Genomic DNA, 17268 nt, shown 5'->3' with positions numbered 1-17268 from the left:
GCCGCGCTGAGAATCTGCAGGAACCCTGTGAATTCATAACAATGCCATTAAAAACACAGGAGCCATCCAACCAAAACCCACCGTTTGATGTGCGCCGCACCTCCCACATCAAAGGTTGGAAAGAAATGCATGATGTCAGCAGACCTTGGTTCATTTCGGTCCTGATCGTCTGTCTAAAGTGTGCTAAAAGAAATAGAGTGAATGTTCAACATTACCTTCGTCCTACAGAGTCTATGTGTCGCAAACAACCAGCATGTGTGTAACTCGCAACTAACAAATTGAGCTGCAGCTGCCACTTTGTAGAAACGTTGTGCTAAGGAATCAGGCTAACCATTATAGCAACACAAGCTAATGGGAAAGCATTAATACCATAAGGAAAATAAACATTACAGCTTTTTCCTTCAATACATCTGTGTATTTGTGACAGAACTGACGTAAGACCAAGTGCTACTGAAATGTTGCAAGCAATCAGGGACGCAGCCTGATTACATCCCCCCCTACGATGATTGACATGTAACAGCACCAGGTCATCCCTATAATTATTTGGAATCATTGTAAGCCAACCTAATATCCAAAGAAGAAAAACAATAATAAATATATGAAAAGAAAACTTTATATAATTCTATGTGATGATATATCAGGCGTGGTGCCAGCCTCCATTATGCTAATACTCATAAAAGCAAGCTCTACTGGAGGTTCCTCTTGTTCTACGCTGTGTTGCAACTCAAAGGCTAAATCACACTTCATACCAGGTGGTGAAGGTAAAACACCAATAAGTTGTTTACTGAACCTCCACAAAAAAAAAAAAAAAAAAAAAAATCTTAAATGTACCCCTGATATACAAGGTCAGGAAAAGGTTTTCAGAAAAAAATAAATAAATAAATAAATAAATAAAAACCAAACAAAAAACAAAAAAACAGTGAGGAAGAGTTAAGCAGCTCAGTTATGGTTGCTTGACTTTGGCCACCTTAACACGTAGATGTTATGAGGAATTTAATTGTGTTTCGGTTACAAGCGCGAAATTTCCGGATATAAACGACGACATGCAGGGCGTCCATACGGTGAAGTCTCCGTGTGATATCATAGAAAGCTTCGGACAGCCCACTTGGAACCGCAGCTATTCGGCAATACTGCAAAAACGCCATGTTTGACTAACCCTTCCCTTCTCCCCGGCGTGTTACAGGTTCACGTTTGTGAACCTGTAAGGCAAACACCGAACACTGGAACGAGCGCCAAATTATCCAAACAACGCAGAATATGTGTCCTCCTCCACTTTCTTTTCTTTTTTTCCCCTTTTCTTTTTTTTTTTTTTTTTTTTACTGCAGACGGCTGGCGTGTTCCTGCTAGGATCAACAGTGCTGCCGCTGGGCGGCTCGCAGAGGGACGGCGGATTAAACGGCGTGTGATAGCAAGGCCGGGCCAGCCGCTCTCCAGCCGCCGCCGAGGAATGCGAGCAAGGAATTTACGGCACCTACCGGAGATGCTTCTGCTCCATGTGGTTTTCAGCTCTGAAAGCTCTAAAACTCAACCTGCCTATTCATAGTGTTGAGTTATGAACTTGGAAAAGACATTTGTCTTTAAGTGTGTCGAACGAGCGCTGCTTGAATTTCAGCCATAATTTAAAGGAGACCCCACTTAGAAAAATAATTACAAGGCCTCGCAGAAGTATTCACACCCCTTTTGACTTTTCCCCCCCTCTCCACACACATTACTGCATTACAAAGAGAACTACAAAGTTGTTGTTTTTTAAAATTTTTTATTTTATGCTACTTGCCAAATCTTAGTTCGGTATTATTTCAAAGTGGAAAGATTTTAAAGTGTAATGAAAACTATACATGCTTCTAGTATCTTTTACAGATACAAATCAGGAAAGTTTTTGCTTTGATTCTCCTTAATAAAATGTAATGTTACAAAGATTTACTTCTAGCAGGACAGATATACAGCAGGAGACACAACTGAGTTGTTTAGATCAGAACAGATGAATGGCCCAGTTAAAGCGCAGCACTAAATCAAACAGAGTATCAGACAATAGTGTCCAAAGTCACTTTGCATCCAATATACTTGAGCTTGAGCTGACTTACAAATAGGAACGTGTAGGGCTGGACACAATCAATAACAATATCTATAGCAATAGAATCGATAATAGATCATTATAGAATATCGAATGTAAATATAGAATATTCACTGAGCTCTGATCCAGAATTGAACAGCATTCTGGGGGATGTAAGCAGAGGAAAAGTGTAGCTGTTCAACCTCTCACAGCAATCAACAGCATCAACTCTTTGGTCACCTAGCAACTGCTGGTGCTGATTGACTTGCGCAGCAGCAGTTTCAGGTTTCTTTGCCTCAGAACTGCTTAAAAATAACCAACAATGGCGTGGAGAGAGATCTGGATCAAACAGGAACGCCACCAGTTTGGCAGTATTTAGGACATTTAAGACTAAAAGGTAATCGTAATTATCAATATCGACTCACATGAAAGGCTTATATCACGATATGTTTTTTTCCAGCAATAGGAATAGGTTAAAAAAAAAGAAGCTTTAGTCTCATAATAAATTTTACAAGAGGCCGTATGTCATAAACACGATGGGAAATCCATTAAAATGCACGCAATCATGTCTGGATGAAGATTATGTCGATGATGTATTTATCGTGAATTGTTTACGAGCGCATTTGTGATCATAATTGAATGCATCTACAAACTGAACGCGGTTCCTCTCTGAACAGCTGGTTTTTACTGAAATCCATACCGAAGTCCCCCCTCCTCAGCCCCTCCTCCAGAAAAACAGCGGGATTTCCTGCCTGACATGAGCCGTCGTTTTGTGGTTTTTAGCAACCATGTTATTATCCTCGTAAATTTCCAGAATCCCCTGATAAAACATGGATTATTATTTGCTGACACCATTCTTAGTGATGCCGCAAGAGCCGCAAGAATCGCGCGGCTCATGCTGAAAGTATGAGGCCACGCTTAAGCAGCTTCACGCAGACTGACAGAATCACTTTCTAGTCAATCTAATGACTGGGTTTGCTGATATTCTTTGGAGTGGAGTAATTTTTCACATCCAGAGGTACTGCTGCAGGACTTTCTCTGCGAGGCAGGACTCTGCAAGGAAAGGCTTGCAGAGTGTTGCAGCGAGGCGATTGGCCGACGTGAAGACCAATAGTCTGCAGAGCTTAGTGTCATTTGAACTCTCCTCAGACAGAACGGTAAAACCAGACAACATCATCTGACTTTTCTAAACTTATTCTCTGGTAAGGTTCAGTTTTTATTTGCTCCTGCGACTCCAAAAAAAAAAAAAAAAAAAAAAAAAAAGAAGGAGCAGTGGACATAATTTACACTTTTTTCCCTTGTCTATAAAGAATGAGGGTCTACTGTTTGTGGATGTCTTTGGGAGTCTGTTGATGCACCTGTTGACAGAGGAGAAACCCTGAGCGTTTAAGAATGGACAAATTTGCAGCGATGAAGACTGATGATGCTCAGTATTGTGTGGACAACTACAAAAGAGTTGAAGACAGGACTGGGCCGAACTGCGAAGACTCGTCTCAGACGAGTTTAACAGACGGACAGAGCCCAGACCTGCAGCAGGCCGAGAAAATCTCTGCCATGAAGTACAGAAGATGCAGGTAAGAATCTTTTCTTAAAGAATTTTTTTTAATTCTTTCAATTTTGGACTTAAAAAAAAAAAAAAAAAAAAAAAAAAGATCTGATTTATGGAAGTTCCAACCTAAAACAGGAAAGATATATGGCATGAAGTATTTGTCTTGTAGCTCCCCCAGGCCTCGTCTCGGTGGGGTGAAAGCTCGTCACAAAAGGCAGGTACTCCAGGACATGGCTCGGCCGCTGAAACATTGGCTGTACAAGCACCGAGACAACCCTTACCCAACAAAAACCGAGAAGGTTCTTCTCGCCCTGGGTTCACACATGACACTAGTGCAGGTGAGACCGTCTCGTCAAAGGAATACTTAATTTTTTTTCCTTAGGGCTAGTCATACTGATTGATCAAGTGATGTCTGTGCAAGGTTTCCAACTGGTTTGCAAACGCCCGGCGAAGGCTGAAGAACACGGTGAGGCAGCCAGACCTGAGCTGGGCGCTGAGAATCAAGCTCTACAATAAATACATCCAGGGAAATGCTGAGAGGCTGAGTGTGTGCAGTGACGATACAAACTCAGACGGTGAGGCTTTAAGATTAATGGTTGGACATACAGTACAGACCAAACGTTTGGACACACCTTCTAATTGAACTCAATTAGAAGGTGTGTCCAAACGTTTGGTCTGTACTGACGATCAACCTTTTAGTTTCACCAAGAGAATTCTAAGAATTAGGTCTGGAACAGCGGCCCTCAAGGGCCGATGTCCTGCAACTTTTAGATGTCCCTCTTCTTCAGCACACCTAGCCTAAGAGATGTGAGAGAGATTGACTGTATGTTAATGAGGCAGTTTTACTGTTTACTTCAAGTGTGTAGGACAAGGGACACATCTACAAAATACAGGACATCAGCCCTCGAGGAATGCAGTTCAGAAAGTTTAAACCTGCTGCCATGTCCACTAAATCTCTCTTGTTAAGCAGAATTTGCAGTGACGGTTTTGTTTCATCCTCTCTAGATGAAGAGTGCACCCTACCGACTCCAATCGCCCAATCAAACTTTGGCGGCTCGTCATACCGCCGAAGCCTACTTGAGAAACAGGCCAGCGTCCTCGCCGGGGCAGACTGCTCCAACGAAGATGACGGCACGTCTCCTCCATCCAAGTACAAGAGCAGCTTGCTGAACCGCTACCTGAACGACACCTTGCGACATATGATGGCGGCAAAAGCTGACGCCATTGCCTCCGCTCGCGGGAAGAGATGCCTTTCCCAATCGTTCAGTTCCAACGAATGCGATCGAGATGTTGTCTCGCCAGATTCTTCTTCAGAAGCAGAGGCCAACTTCATCTACAGCACGGGTAAGAGATTATTAGCCTGCTAAAAGCTCTCGGCTGTTAATAAACGATTTCTTCCAGGAGACGTGAACTCTGTTGAAGATCTCACTTTTACCCAGTTGTGACGTATGTAATGCATCAGTTGAACACTATGAAGCTTACCCAAAATTGTAAACAACCTTCCTCCAATGTGAAGAGAGATGTGGCAAACCAAACAAAGCTAGTGGTAATGCTAATTCAGTATTTGGAAGCGTGTCTAACACAGACTCAACAGCTTTGATCACTTCTTCCACTCCCATTGCTAAAACTACAGACAGACAACGATACTAAAACTTGTCGTCAAAATGTGGTCATCGCTCACTACCAGTAGAAATTTGACTCTGCTGTAAGCGAGATTTGAATCGAGTGGAATATCGCAGGAAGACAATGGCCAAGCTAGTAAGAGGCAGTTGACCATGTAGGAACAGCAAACAGGTTTGGATGTTATATACATCAAGGTTGATGAAGAGAAAACAACAGAGTTCCTCCGGCTGAAGAAATAATAAAGACATATTCCTCGTTAATTAGAGATTAACGATGAATGCAAAGCACACTGGCAGTTTTACTACCCTGTTTCCTCGCAGTTCCATTTTAAAACACCACAGTGTGCAGTAAAATAAGAACACAGCAAACAGAAACCTCCAACTTGGCTCCCGAGGGCGATCTGACATTAATAAATCTCTGGCGTCCGTCTGCAAGTCAGAAGCTCGGCGAGATTCGATCATAAATGCAACGGCGAAACAGAGGGGGGAGCTTGACACATGGTTACCTTCTCAGACTTACGGGGAGCGCGGCGCACTGGCACGTCTCAAAGCCACCCGAAGAAGTCAGCCAAAGCCTCTGCAAAGATCACTAATAAAGACTCACGCAGATGCTGAAATCCTACATTTAAGAATTGGAAGGGGCTCTCGCTGGCTGCCACCGAACACCACAAATATCATTTCCATATACTTAGAATGTGCCATTTGTTCCACTTCGACTTCTAGCCTTGGTGGAAATGTCCAGTCCGGCCTCAAGGACAATTACAGCATGTCTGAGACTTTATTTCTCCCAGGGTGAGAAGTGGAAACATCAGCCTGGGTGTAGAAAGGGAACAGTCTGTCGGCAGAAAAAAAAATAAAACACTGAAGACAGACAGATTGTAGAGTAAGTGCTGCAGCAGCCACGCAAAAGTGAGGCAACACGCTAATATTTACTTGGCTTGTTCTAGCAGTCTGTGAGGATGTTACTGTGTGCTTTGGCAGTCTGTACCTTCCATGTGTTGCTTTCCTGCTCGAAAGCAGTTTCATTTGCGTCGCATTAGAGGAATTGTGTGTAGCGTTTCTGTAGTCACTTCCACTCTCTAGCACCTCTACATACGTTTCACTCCAACACTAAGGACGGCGCTGCCTAATTATTCCTGGCAACAAAGAAGTTCCAGCCTCGCAAAGTTACTTAAGGAATGTTTTTTGTAGTTTGAGTAAAACTTGAGTGAAAAAAATAGCTCAGACATAGGTTAGCAATTAAACAGGAGAAAAGTTTAACAACACAAAACTTTCTGCGGTCACATAGGCGCATGAAATGAGTATGTTCATTTTAAAGGTTCACCATGAACTGAAAGTTAAAAATGTAGGTTTATGTTTTTGCTTTGTGTCCTTCTCTTGGTGGTTTCATCTTTCTGCTATCGGTTAATCAGCACACCTGTTACTCATCCTGTGGTCACTCTGCTGATTTGCTTTGGTCATTGTCAGACAGAACCCTGCCAGTATCATTACCTGTATATCGTCCTCTGCTTACCTTTGCTGTCGGGGTGCTGCGTTTTCAGGCAATGTTGCATTTTCTCGATTCTCTCGGACAACTACGCACTTTTGCATTGAAGCCACTCTCTCAGACATTTGCTTCTGGAGTCTGTCTGAACTTGGATTCATTTGAGCTGCTCCGTTAGGACAGAAAAATACCTGGAACTCTACAGTTTATTGCAGCGTTCTTATATTTATTATATAGATCTCTAAGGTCCCCTATGTTTCATTGGTTCGGTGGTGCATCCAATACAACAAAATACAATGCAATCAACAACTGAAAATCATCCCACAGACACTTAAATAAGATTATTAATTAAAACTAAGACTGTACAATCATTAATGTCACTTTTAAACTTTGCTCAATCTCTACTGCTTTTTAGAAATGTTTTGAACTGAAAGCTAAGCTGTGATTGTGAGAAATTCATTATAATTAACATTCCAGGAAAGCAGGTCTAATGAGTATAGCTTTAGTTTTTCTAGAACGACTTTATAAGTACCTTCTTACAAGCATAGAGGCCAGCTTTTGGATGAAAAATACAGTAAGGCATACAAATGATGCTAAAGCGTCCATTAAACAAGGCCAGAATAACAACAAAAATTGGGTTTTACACTTTTCCTTCTCATGGTTCGATTTCAGGAGGTCCTGACAAAAAACATCGCTGGGTTTTTTCAAGAAAATTGGGTCTTCAGCCATTAAACTGGCAGAGCTGCCTCACTTTGTTTTTAAGCCCAAACCGTATCTTGAACAGTCATAATCTGGCTGCAGCCTTTAGCTAGCTATACTTAGCTGTAAGACTTAGCCTCTGAGATCTGTGCTAAGTTTTATTTAGTTTTTTTTTGTTTGTTTGTTTTTTTTTTTTTTTGCAGTTTGCCCTAAAGATTTTTTTCAAGTTTTCAAGTTTCAGGTCAACATTAACTGCAAGTGTTGGGGAGTCCATCCTGAAGACGAAAAATTAGGGGAAACAACCAAGCTAGCACGCTAACATCTGTTGTATTTGTTGTGTTTAAAGTCTAATTCCTTCCTCTGTCGTCGAATCGTTCGCACTGACTTTAAAACTGGGAAGCATTGTAGCTTAAAAGCAATGATAATAGGATTTTTTTTTGGTCAGCGTAACATATTTAGAATCAGGTCTTGCTTCATATTATAGTGGTTGACTATTTGCACGAAAAGCAAGGACATTTGTGTTTGTCTAGTTATTCCTTTGTTGTACAATCCTTACTCGCAAAAAAAGAAAAAGAATTTCGTTTGGAAAGTATTTTTTTTATAAGCTTGGGCCGTAACATCCAGTTAAATGGTGCTACATTTTGAAAGGAAAATGGATTTGCTGGTTTTAACAGCAGAGTTATGTGGGGAACGCGACCTGCCAAATCCACGCCATGAATTCCTCCTTCTCTATTGACTCTGGTTTGGTGTTGGATTTCAGGTTGTTGTTGGACTGGAAGATGACTGGAGTTTGAAAAATTATTCGTTTAGCAAACAGAGGCCAGAACAACACGGAGTGTGTGTGAATGTGTGTGTGTGTATGTGTGCAGACCATTTCATTATGTCCGCCTCCAAATCCTGGAGGTGGCCTCTGATAAACCCCAAATCGGCGGGCGAAGACATCTTGGATACTTTGGTTTCTAGGAGTGGAGATTTGGTATTGGTTACAATATCTCATCTCCATATTTGAGCTGAGACGGCCTTCACTGATCACGCGTTATTTTTTTCCCATTAGGGCGTTGCCGCCTCACACCCTCGCAATACCTCCACAAAGAGCTGATTGGCATTGGCAGAGAGGCCTTGGCAAGCCTTTCCATGGGTGCTGCCAATACACACTCAACTCTGCTTATTAACACAAAAATGCATTTTCCTTACAAACGTGGCCCCGTTTAAGGGGGAAATAAACAGGCTGTCCAACAGTATAATATTAATTGCCAAGAAGCTTTGATACATCAAAGAAATAAATTGACCAAAGGCAAATTTCATTGCTCTTTGTGCTGAGCTTAGTTAAACTTGTATAGGAATACTGTAGTCAAAGGAGAGTTTCTTTTGAGCTAAAAAGAACTGGACACTTGAGATATTTATTAGAGATTCAGACACAAGAGACATTATTTCTTCTGCCAGCACAGATAAAATATCACTGGATTTTGTCTGGAATATTTTTTATTAACTTAATGAAGAGAATGCTTTGTTTATGTAAATTGTCACTGCGCTTGTGAAGCCGTATGACAAATGATATCCACCCATTTAAAGGCTGCTACCTTCCACTGGTAGTCACGAGGCTGAAGGTGGGTGCACAAGAGATACTGATAATAATCATTAAAGCAAAATAAAATAAAATAAAATAAAACAGAAAATCATAATTGATTGTTTTCAATTAACGCTGTTCAAATTTAAATCTAATAAGCTGTTGTAAATTTTGTACGTACAACAACATATAAAAGGTGCTTTGCATATTTTACAGTTTAGATATCCTTAGAAAATGAGACAGTTTCAATAGTGGTCAAACGTCTGCAATGTTTGCCATGATCTTTTTTTGAATTTTCTTTTTTCAAAATGTCAGTTGGCTCCTTCACTCACGCAAAATGCTATGATTACCTTTAACGCTACTGGTAGCATTTAAACTATTAGCAACATTTAAGCTATTGGTTGGTTAAATGCTACCAATAGCATAGCTACATGCTATTGTTGCAATAAATGCTATTGTTGTCAATAGCATTTGGTTAGCTTAAATGCTACTTGTAGCACTTAAGCTACTAGTGCTAATTTTACTTAATTGATTTTTAAATGTAGCATAAGCTACAAGCTAATAACACAACATCGCTACAATCATTTATTGTTTTTTTTACTTCAACAAATGCTACTTTATTGAAAGTAGCATTAATGTTTTTATTAACTCACTGAAGTGAATGTTTTGTTCATGTGAATTGTGGCCACACTTGTGAGACCATTTCAAGCTACTTGTAGCATTTAAGCTAACATTAGCATTTTAGCAAATTTTTATAAGAAAGCTAAGAATTACATACTAAATTGGGCATGTCTTTTTATTTCTGGATTATTTTGTGCTTACCTTCTTGATAGAATCCCCTAAACACTATTCCGATCATTAAAGCTACCCCTCTTGGTCATTATGGCTCCTCTGTGAAGATAAAACGGAGAGTCACGCTGCCAGAACATGACCATCACCAGCACCGTTAATATGTCTTCAGAGTGCATGGGAGACGCTGAAGCAGACACTAAACATGCAATGATCCTGAGTTAGGTGATGCCACTGGAGTGTGTCGTACAAGTTGTCTGTCTCAAAGGAGGTAAAAGTATAAGGAATGGCTTACTGGGAATTTTATGATTTATTATTAAGGATTGTTTACAGTGGATACTGACACCAGCTCAGTTTTTACCTGTAGGGATCCTACCAGTGTGACTGGAGTTGTGTTTATTGGAAATATTTCAGGACACAGGCCTTGCTCTGTTTTTCTTCACCCCTTTTTTCCCTGTCTGTTTTTCATTATTTCAAAGTGGGATTATGATGCTAAAAAGATGTATGCTCTAAGTAAAAAAAACAACACACACACACACACACACACACACACACTTTGCACTAAAAAATGAAGAATGCAGCTCAGACTGAAAAACAAAACTAGTCACATTCAAGTGAATGGAGTTTGCCAAGCTTCCTTTTTTATGTTTATTTAACTTGATGACTTAATAAACTTAGTAAATTAACTTTGCATAAACTTAATATGATTACCCGCGAACAGTCAACAACATATGTAAGTTGGATCACATTAAAGGTTTATTTAACGCTTTTAGGGAGTCGGGACTCTGAATGTTGTTCTTCTACAACAATCAGAGATTCCTTTAAAGCACATTTTCAGATTCATCAAGCTGATATTTAGCAATTGTTTGTTCTATGCTCTCATTGTCTGTCTCTCTAGGAATCTATTTTAATCTATATCTTAATGTACATTCACATCAACATGTCCATATCTGTCCATTGGAGATTATTTTTCAACAGACTGATATGGATAAATATTTTGGTTCTGTCCTGCTAATGCTTGAGTTAAGTCCAGGGAGTGTATCAGAATCTGCCTTACATAGATTTTCAAAATCATAGATCAATAATAACACTAAGTCTTTCTGGTTTCTGTTTCAAATTTTTTGTTTTTGTTTTTTTTTTTTATAAAACACAGTCAAACATCAGACAGATACATGTTTTTTTTACATTTTTAATTTGTGTGAGAGTTTATGTATTAAAAAAGCTGCAGCAGGTGAATTGCCGTTAGTGGCCGTGGAAACGAAACAGGTGCGCACAATGTTTATATTTCAAAGACCAGAAGACGTTTAGCTTGTGCGCCAGACTGCAGCTTCATGAGCACGAAGCTATGATCTATTGCGGTTACATTTTCATATTGATTAAGACGGATAACCCACTGGAAATAAAGCCCTGATTGGATTCATTGCCAACTTATAAAATTAAGTTGTCACTAATCCCCTTTCGCATAGTGAAACTCACCAGAGGTAAAAACTAAGTTTTTTCCCCCTGGCCATAAATATAGCAGAGGTACAGAGCTACTTTCTTGGCAGGGGCACTTTATGGCTTAGCAGGGACATGGTGAGGGATGTGCAGTAGCAAAGCAAAAAAGCATAACACACAAAAGTGATTTACTATCAGCAAGAAGTTACTTTTGGCTCAGGTTTGCGGTATGTTTCAGACTGTTAGCGCCGAAAGGCTTAGCTTCAGCATCTAATTTCTTTTTCTATTGGACTCTGAAGAAAAATGGGTTTTGGCCACTATCTATGTGCTCCAACCTAAAATAAGGCTGTAATCCAAAGCAAAGATGGAAAATATATTCTACAAATATCGCACATGTATGCACAGACCGCAAACAGAAATTGCAGGTTGGAAGCAACGTAACATTGGTTATGGTCTCTCTCTCTCTCTCTCTCGCTTCCTTTCCTCTCGTCTGTGCTCATAAAAAAAACATCTTCGAAGCCCCTTTGGAGAACAACTGATCCTTAGTTATTCAGGAGATACAGCCAAGGCGTCCAGCATTGGTTTCTGAAATGGTTCCTACCCGTTAGTGCTTGTGCTTGAGCTGAGATAAAGACCTGCAACCCACGAACTTCAGAGACAAATGACTGAATATTTGGAAGGAGGGAGGAGAATTACATTCCGATGTTTACCAAAAGCAGGAACACATACTGAAGGAATTTGCACCAAACATTCGAATGATTGCTTGGACACATGCAGAAAAATGAACCAGTTTTAACACAAATGTGTTTGATTTTACAAGAAGCATACGACAACCTAATAATCTGGTAAGTAGCTTTGTGGTACATTTGCTAAGTTTTCCATGTTTTTATGTTTTTGTTTTACAGATACAACTGACAACACTTCAATTAAAAGTTGCAGGTTAGTACCACAATTCATATCTCATAACCCTGTCAATGCGGCTGGTACTTTTTCATACTTCAAAAAACAACAACAAAAAACTCTGCTTCCAGTGTTGAAGAAGACCTTTCAAAATAAAGTCCTCTTTCATTGCAGAAGCATAACCTCACTGTTAATTTTAGCAAAGTTAAACCTTAACTTTGAGTAGGTCAATTGATTCAATGTTAAAGGGACAGCATTATCAAAAATCGACTTCTTTTCACATGTTGTAATGTTATACCCTCGTCAAAAACATACATGAAGTGTTGCCTTTATGCTTTTATGCATGTTTAAGAAATCCTTTTATCTCCATGGCAACCATTCAGCTGTGCAAAACGTCTGGGTGGACCTAGCCCCGCCTTCAAGGACCAAGCTCCACCTCTGAGCTGAAGTTTCCAAGCTTCCGCCTCACAGAGATGGCTCCACCCAAAAAAAGAGTTAATACAGGAGTGATGCTGACTTCCTGAAGGCGGAGTTTCAGAAAGACCAGGAGTTTTTAAAGAGACAGAGGCCTGGGTGCTGTGGTGGCGCAGGGGCAAACCACAACCCACATATTGAGGCTGTAGGTCGCAGGTTCGACTCCCGGCCTGGCGACATTTGTCGCATGTCTTCCCCCTCTCTCATTACCCTCTTCCTTGTTGAACTAGTTTCAAATAAAGGCCACTAGAGCCAACAAAACCTTTTTTAAAAAAAAAAAAAAAAAAAAAAAAAACAGAGGCCCAAATTCAAGGCGTTAAACTATGTAGTCAGGATTGTCTCGGAAGAAAGTCGACTTTGAGCTATAAAATACATAATACTACTCTATAAGGAATTACTGATTTGAGCAGAATCTTTGGGAGTCACAGTTTTTGGGTAGTTATTCTGAATAAGCCCATGGCGACGACCCGTTAGAGACTACCAGTCCTGGCATTTGATTTCAACGTGATTGTATTTCGGACTTCCAGGCTCTCGGCGTATGTGGAGGAGAAAAAGGCCAACGGAATCACATATTTTCCACTCTGCTCAACAGTGGGCATGAAATAATTTCCCCTCCATGTTCATCCTCTGTTTCACATCAAACCCACCTGGAGTTTGTTACCATTAAGCTCGAGCTCGGACTCCTCCGACTGAACCGGGTCGTTAAAGTCCCGGTACAGTTCAGCAAAGTCCACATCCCTGCGTTTGTGTTGGAAGGACGTGTTTTTCCGTTTGAGTCAAATTCAGTTCAAACATGCTTTACTTATCGCGAAGGAAATCCGATACAGTCAAAACTCACTGTGAGCTGCTGCGGGAAAGACGGATCTCCTGCAGCAGTCAGCTTCGCAACACATCTGAAGATGCCTCTGATTGAAGACTGTTGCATGTTGTCTGACAGCTTTCATAAGATGCTAATATCTTATCAATAGTTCGCAGTCAACATCACATGGACGACACCATCAGCTGTTGGCAAGCACTGCTAATCCAACTGGTTTGCTTTTGCCGCTCCAGTTTAAATCTCTGACTGGCCGTGTGGTTAGAAAGCCGGGCTGTAATAATAATAATAATAAAAACAATAATAATAGCGAATACTATCTTTTCTCTCTTCTCTTTGGACCTGCTTTTCATCCACAAAGCCTTTTTGTTCCAACTCCTCTGGGATTTTGGTTTGGAGTTCAGGTTTTATTAGAGCTTTCAAGATGCTAACCAGCTGCTCCTGGATGTAAAAACAATACAGTGTTTTAACCACGGTTACGCATCATAACAAACTGTCCAAAAGTACAAAAAGTAAGAGGAATAATCCCCCGGCTGCCTGGCATCCAAAACGCAGACAGAATAACTGCCCAAACATGCGAAGCCTCAACCGAAAAAAATTATGAACTAAAAGTCTACAAAATGCGACTCCACCGTGAGCGGCGCAGTCCCGCAGAGAAAGAGTCTAATGTTTGTTATCAAGACTTGCTATGTCATCTTTTTTTTTCTTTTCGCTGTAGTTCCGTATCTTCAGTAGACTTTGGAAATGTTTTATTACCTCCTTCATCATGTTGCTCACCACATGTGATGGCAAGATAAATATGGCTCTTCGTTCAATCTAGTGGCCAGTATGTAAAAAAAAAAACAAAAAAAAAAAAACAAAGAACGGGCCTCACATCATATTTATAGTCCATGAGAACGGAAAGTTGTGGATTACGGATTACGCTACAAAAACACAACATCTCACCGAGTGTTTCTGGTCCAGTTCTGAGTGCAAGTACCTCAGTACACTTTAAATAAAACAAAACCAACTTCCAAACAACTTTTCAGCAAGAGATATGATCTTGTTTTTGAGTCAATGATACCTTAATATTGTCGAAGAAGTACTACTGGCAGATTATTTCACTTATTACAGAGATTTTGACCATCATCGTTTAGAAGAGTTGCTTAGCCTTGAATGTAACTTTTGCGAAACAAATAAATATATATATTTTCTATTCTTCTGTTGAAACTTTCTTTATATTGTGACAGAATCATATGAGACAGATAATCTGTGAAAAAAATTTTAACTCCTCTTCCTGCTTGCAGTGCTATCTAGAAAGCCAATCAGAGCCAGGGGGCGGGTCTTAGCGGTGTCGATCACCTTTCGTCTGGCGCTGCTCACCGCACTTCCCTCTCCTCCACTTGCTCTCTTCTATGCTACAGCTTTTCTCCATCAGCAGATCCTGTCGAGAATGCTAAGGCTAGTTAGCATAGCCACTGAGGACGGCAGACAAGCGTTAAGTTGTTTCTCTGCCATTAACGCATTTAACACACGTGATTAATAGAGGCTCTGATTGGTTGATTTTGGTTGTTGCATTTCTTCAGACTGCAAAAGCAGCTCAGAAAGAGGGTGGAGGAGTTAAATCTTTTCACAGATTGTCTGTCTCATATGATACAGTCATGGCATGGTGATAGATTTAACAAATATATAAAAACATACTTTTTTATAAAGGTTACATACTGCAGCTTTAAATGTGTGGTGAGACTTTTGGTTTTATTTTGCTTGCTCGGCGTTGCTTTGCTGTGTTGATTTTCTTGTCGCTGTGTTTTTCATGTTCTTTTTGACCCTGTAAAGCATTTTTGGTCTCCCATACTGTGGTTGTGAAAAGTGCTATATGAATTATTGCCTAATAAAATATATTTCTAACGTGATGCCAGTGGAACAGCTTTTTTTTAATTATTATTTTTGTCGACGCAGAGGAATTAAGTTTTGACTTAAATGTTGAAACAAGCTCCCATATATTTCTGAAAGGTTCCTTGTAAGTTGCTTTTGTCTTTAAGTGTATTTTCGATACTTTCACTAGAAACTACACTAAAAAATACTTGGTAAGATTTTGCGTTTTTGCAGTGTAGCATTTCCTAGAAACTCACAAGAAATTAAAACAGCAACATAAAAAAAGAAGAAGAAAAAAAGCTTTGGCTATAGCTGAATAAAGGTGCTCAAATTAAAAATATCATTTTCCTCAATGCTGCTGCTGCTGCAATACAGATTTTTTTTTTTTTTATTGGCGAGTGGCGCGAATAAAGTACAACCTCACCTGGCAGCTCTAACTCATCTGGATCTCACTGGCTGTTTGTTCACAGGGGCCAGCTGCGGAGCCGAAACCCACCGAGAAAAGACGGCCAGGGCTGGAGGGAGATCCACGCCGCCGTGGCTCTCACCAGCCTGGCCCAGGGCAAGAGCTGCAAGGCGGCTCAGTGCGCCGACCCGGCACCCGGCGCCGCCACGGGGGAGAGCCGCACCGCGGAGCCTTTCTCCGTAGCGAAAGCCAGCCTCACGGGCAGGCTGTGTGTGACGGGAGCCGTGTCGGCCCAGAAGCGGAGCGCGGGGACCGCCCTCACCAGCCGCATCATCCAGAAATCGTCTCACATCTCTGAGGTCCAGACTGTCAAAACCCCCCTGGCAAACACCGGGTAGGCACTGAACGCCGTGTTCCACTCGCCGCCGGCCAAAGTGCCTCGTAGTGTACACAGTGTACAGGCCTAATGTTTTACACCTTTCTAATTATGTTATATACTGTAACATCTAATTAGCACCCCGAAGAGTGAATGCAAATAATGCCTGCTTGCTTTGCTACGCCCTACGTGACCTTCGTGTTCCATAACTTATAAGAACTGTCAAGACACCGGAGAATCCTCCCGTGATGAAGTTTTACAGCAGCCGTTTGAATAAAGCCAATGTGAAAGCGTCTGGCCTGCCTCTTTTTTCTGCTTTAAATCATTACTTTACAGGGGCCGAGACAACCTAATTATGTTCCACGGAGCTGTACTTAGTGGTAGGTTTCATGTGCTTTATGGTCTTTCATTTTGAAAATGCACCATGGAAAAAAAAAAATAAAAAGATGGCACACCAAGAGGAGTCCGAACACGGCTCCTGGAGGCACAGAGGTCAGAGAGAATCAACTGGGATAAAAAGTTGGCAGACACTTGGCTGCTGCTGTTCTTCGTTGTTTTTGCCAGTAGTAACATCCGGCTGTTGATCACGTGACTTGTGTGACACGATAAGAAAAAAAAAGTGTTTTCATTGCAGTTTTGCGAAATTCCTCGCTTATAATCAGAGTTAATAAGAGTTGTCACTTCTGTAATTTAGCTATTTCTCATTTTATGCATCCTTTGGTATTTTCTCATGTTTTCCTCTTATTTCAGTGTTTTAAATGTGCAGGACTGTTTAATATAAACTATATAAAAATTTGATTGGGTTTGACTAAAATTTGGAACTCGCAAAAACGAAATGATTTATGGATGAACTATAGATTAATGAACGATGGACAGATAAAGTGATGTTCCGAAAGTTGGACTGATTGATTTATGGACGGATCTACGCTTTAAATTTGGATGGACAGAGAAATGGACAGACTGGCACGTTATTGTATTATGGAAAAAACTGACAAATAGACGGAAAGATCAAACACATGCATGGTTTAAAGTCTCTCCATCCAATAAATTTCAGATAAAGTAATGAATGTCTGGATTAATGGATAGATATCACTTTTAGACAGTGGGATAAGGAAAAGAGTCTGGAAATACATTTTTTCCAAACTCAGTTTTATCTATTCCTACCCCAAGTTGGAAAATACTGACATACTTCTCCAGACTGCATTGGAAACATTACTTTTCCACTGCTGCAAGTATTTCTGAATTATT

At 40.5% G+C, this 17268-nt stretch overlaps 1 protein-coding gene across 1 annotated transcript; it reads left to right on the top strand.

Moving 5' to 3' along the window:
* The first annotated feature begins 3333 nt into the window (after positions 1-3333).
* LOC122841830 (homeobox protein Mohawk-like) lies at positions 3334-16272 on the top strand. Its single transcript, XM_044135435.1, has 6 exons — positions 3334-3624; positions 3769-3937; positions 4021-4174; positions 4605-4943; positions 12102-12135; positions 15709-16272. Exons 1-6 carry the CDS (start codon positions 3443-3445, stop codon positions 16040-16042), a joined length of 1212 nt encoding a protein of 403 aa, XP_043991370.1. The 5' UTR covers positions 3334-3442; the 3' UTR covers positions 16043-16272.
* Positions 16273-17268: the final 996 nt, after the last annotated feature.

This window comes from Gambusia affinis, linkage group LG12 (assembly GCF_019740435.1).
Source record: "Gambusia affinis linkage group LG12, SWU_Gaff_1.0, whole genome shotgun sequence".
NCBI classification, from domain to species: domain Eukaryota; kingdom Metazoa; phylum Chordata; class Actinopteri; order Cyprinodontiformes; family Poeciliidae; genus Gambusia; species Gambusia affinis.
This window is presented reverse-complemented; position numbering and strand designations above follow the sequence as displayed.

What these genes read in the sequence shown, in the direction of transcription:
- LOC122841830 (XM_044135435.1), top strand. Translation starts at nt 3,443, where the DNA reads ATGGACAAATTTGCAGCGATGAAGACTGATGATGCTCAGTATTGTGTG. An exon ending in ATGAAGTACAGAAGATGCAG is followed by an intron (nt 3,625 to 3,768) that starts GTAAGAATCTTT and finishes TTTGTCTTGTAG; the next exon opens with CTCCCCCAGGCCTCGTCTCG. An exon ending in ACTTCAATTAAAAGTTGCAG is followed by an intron (nt 12,136 to 15,708) that starts GTTAGTACCACA and finishes GTTTGTTCACAG; the next exon opens with GGGCCAGCTGCGGAGCCGAA.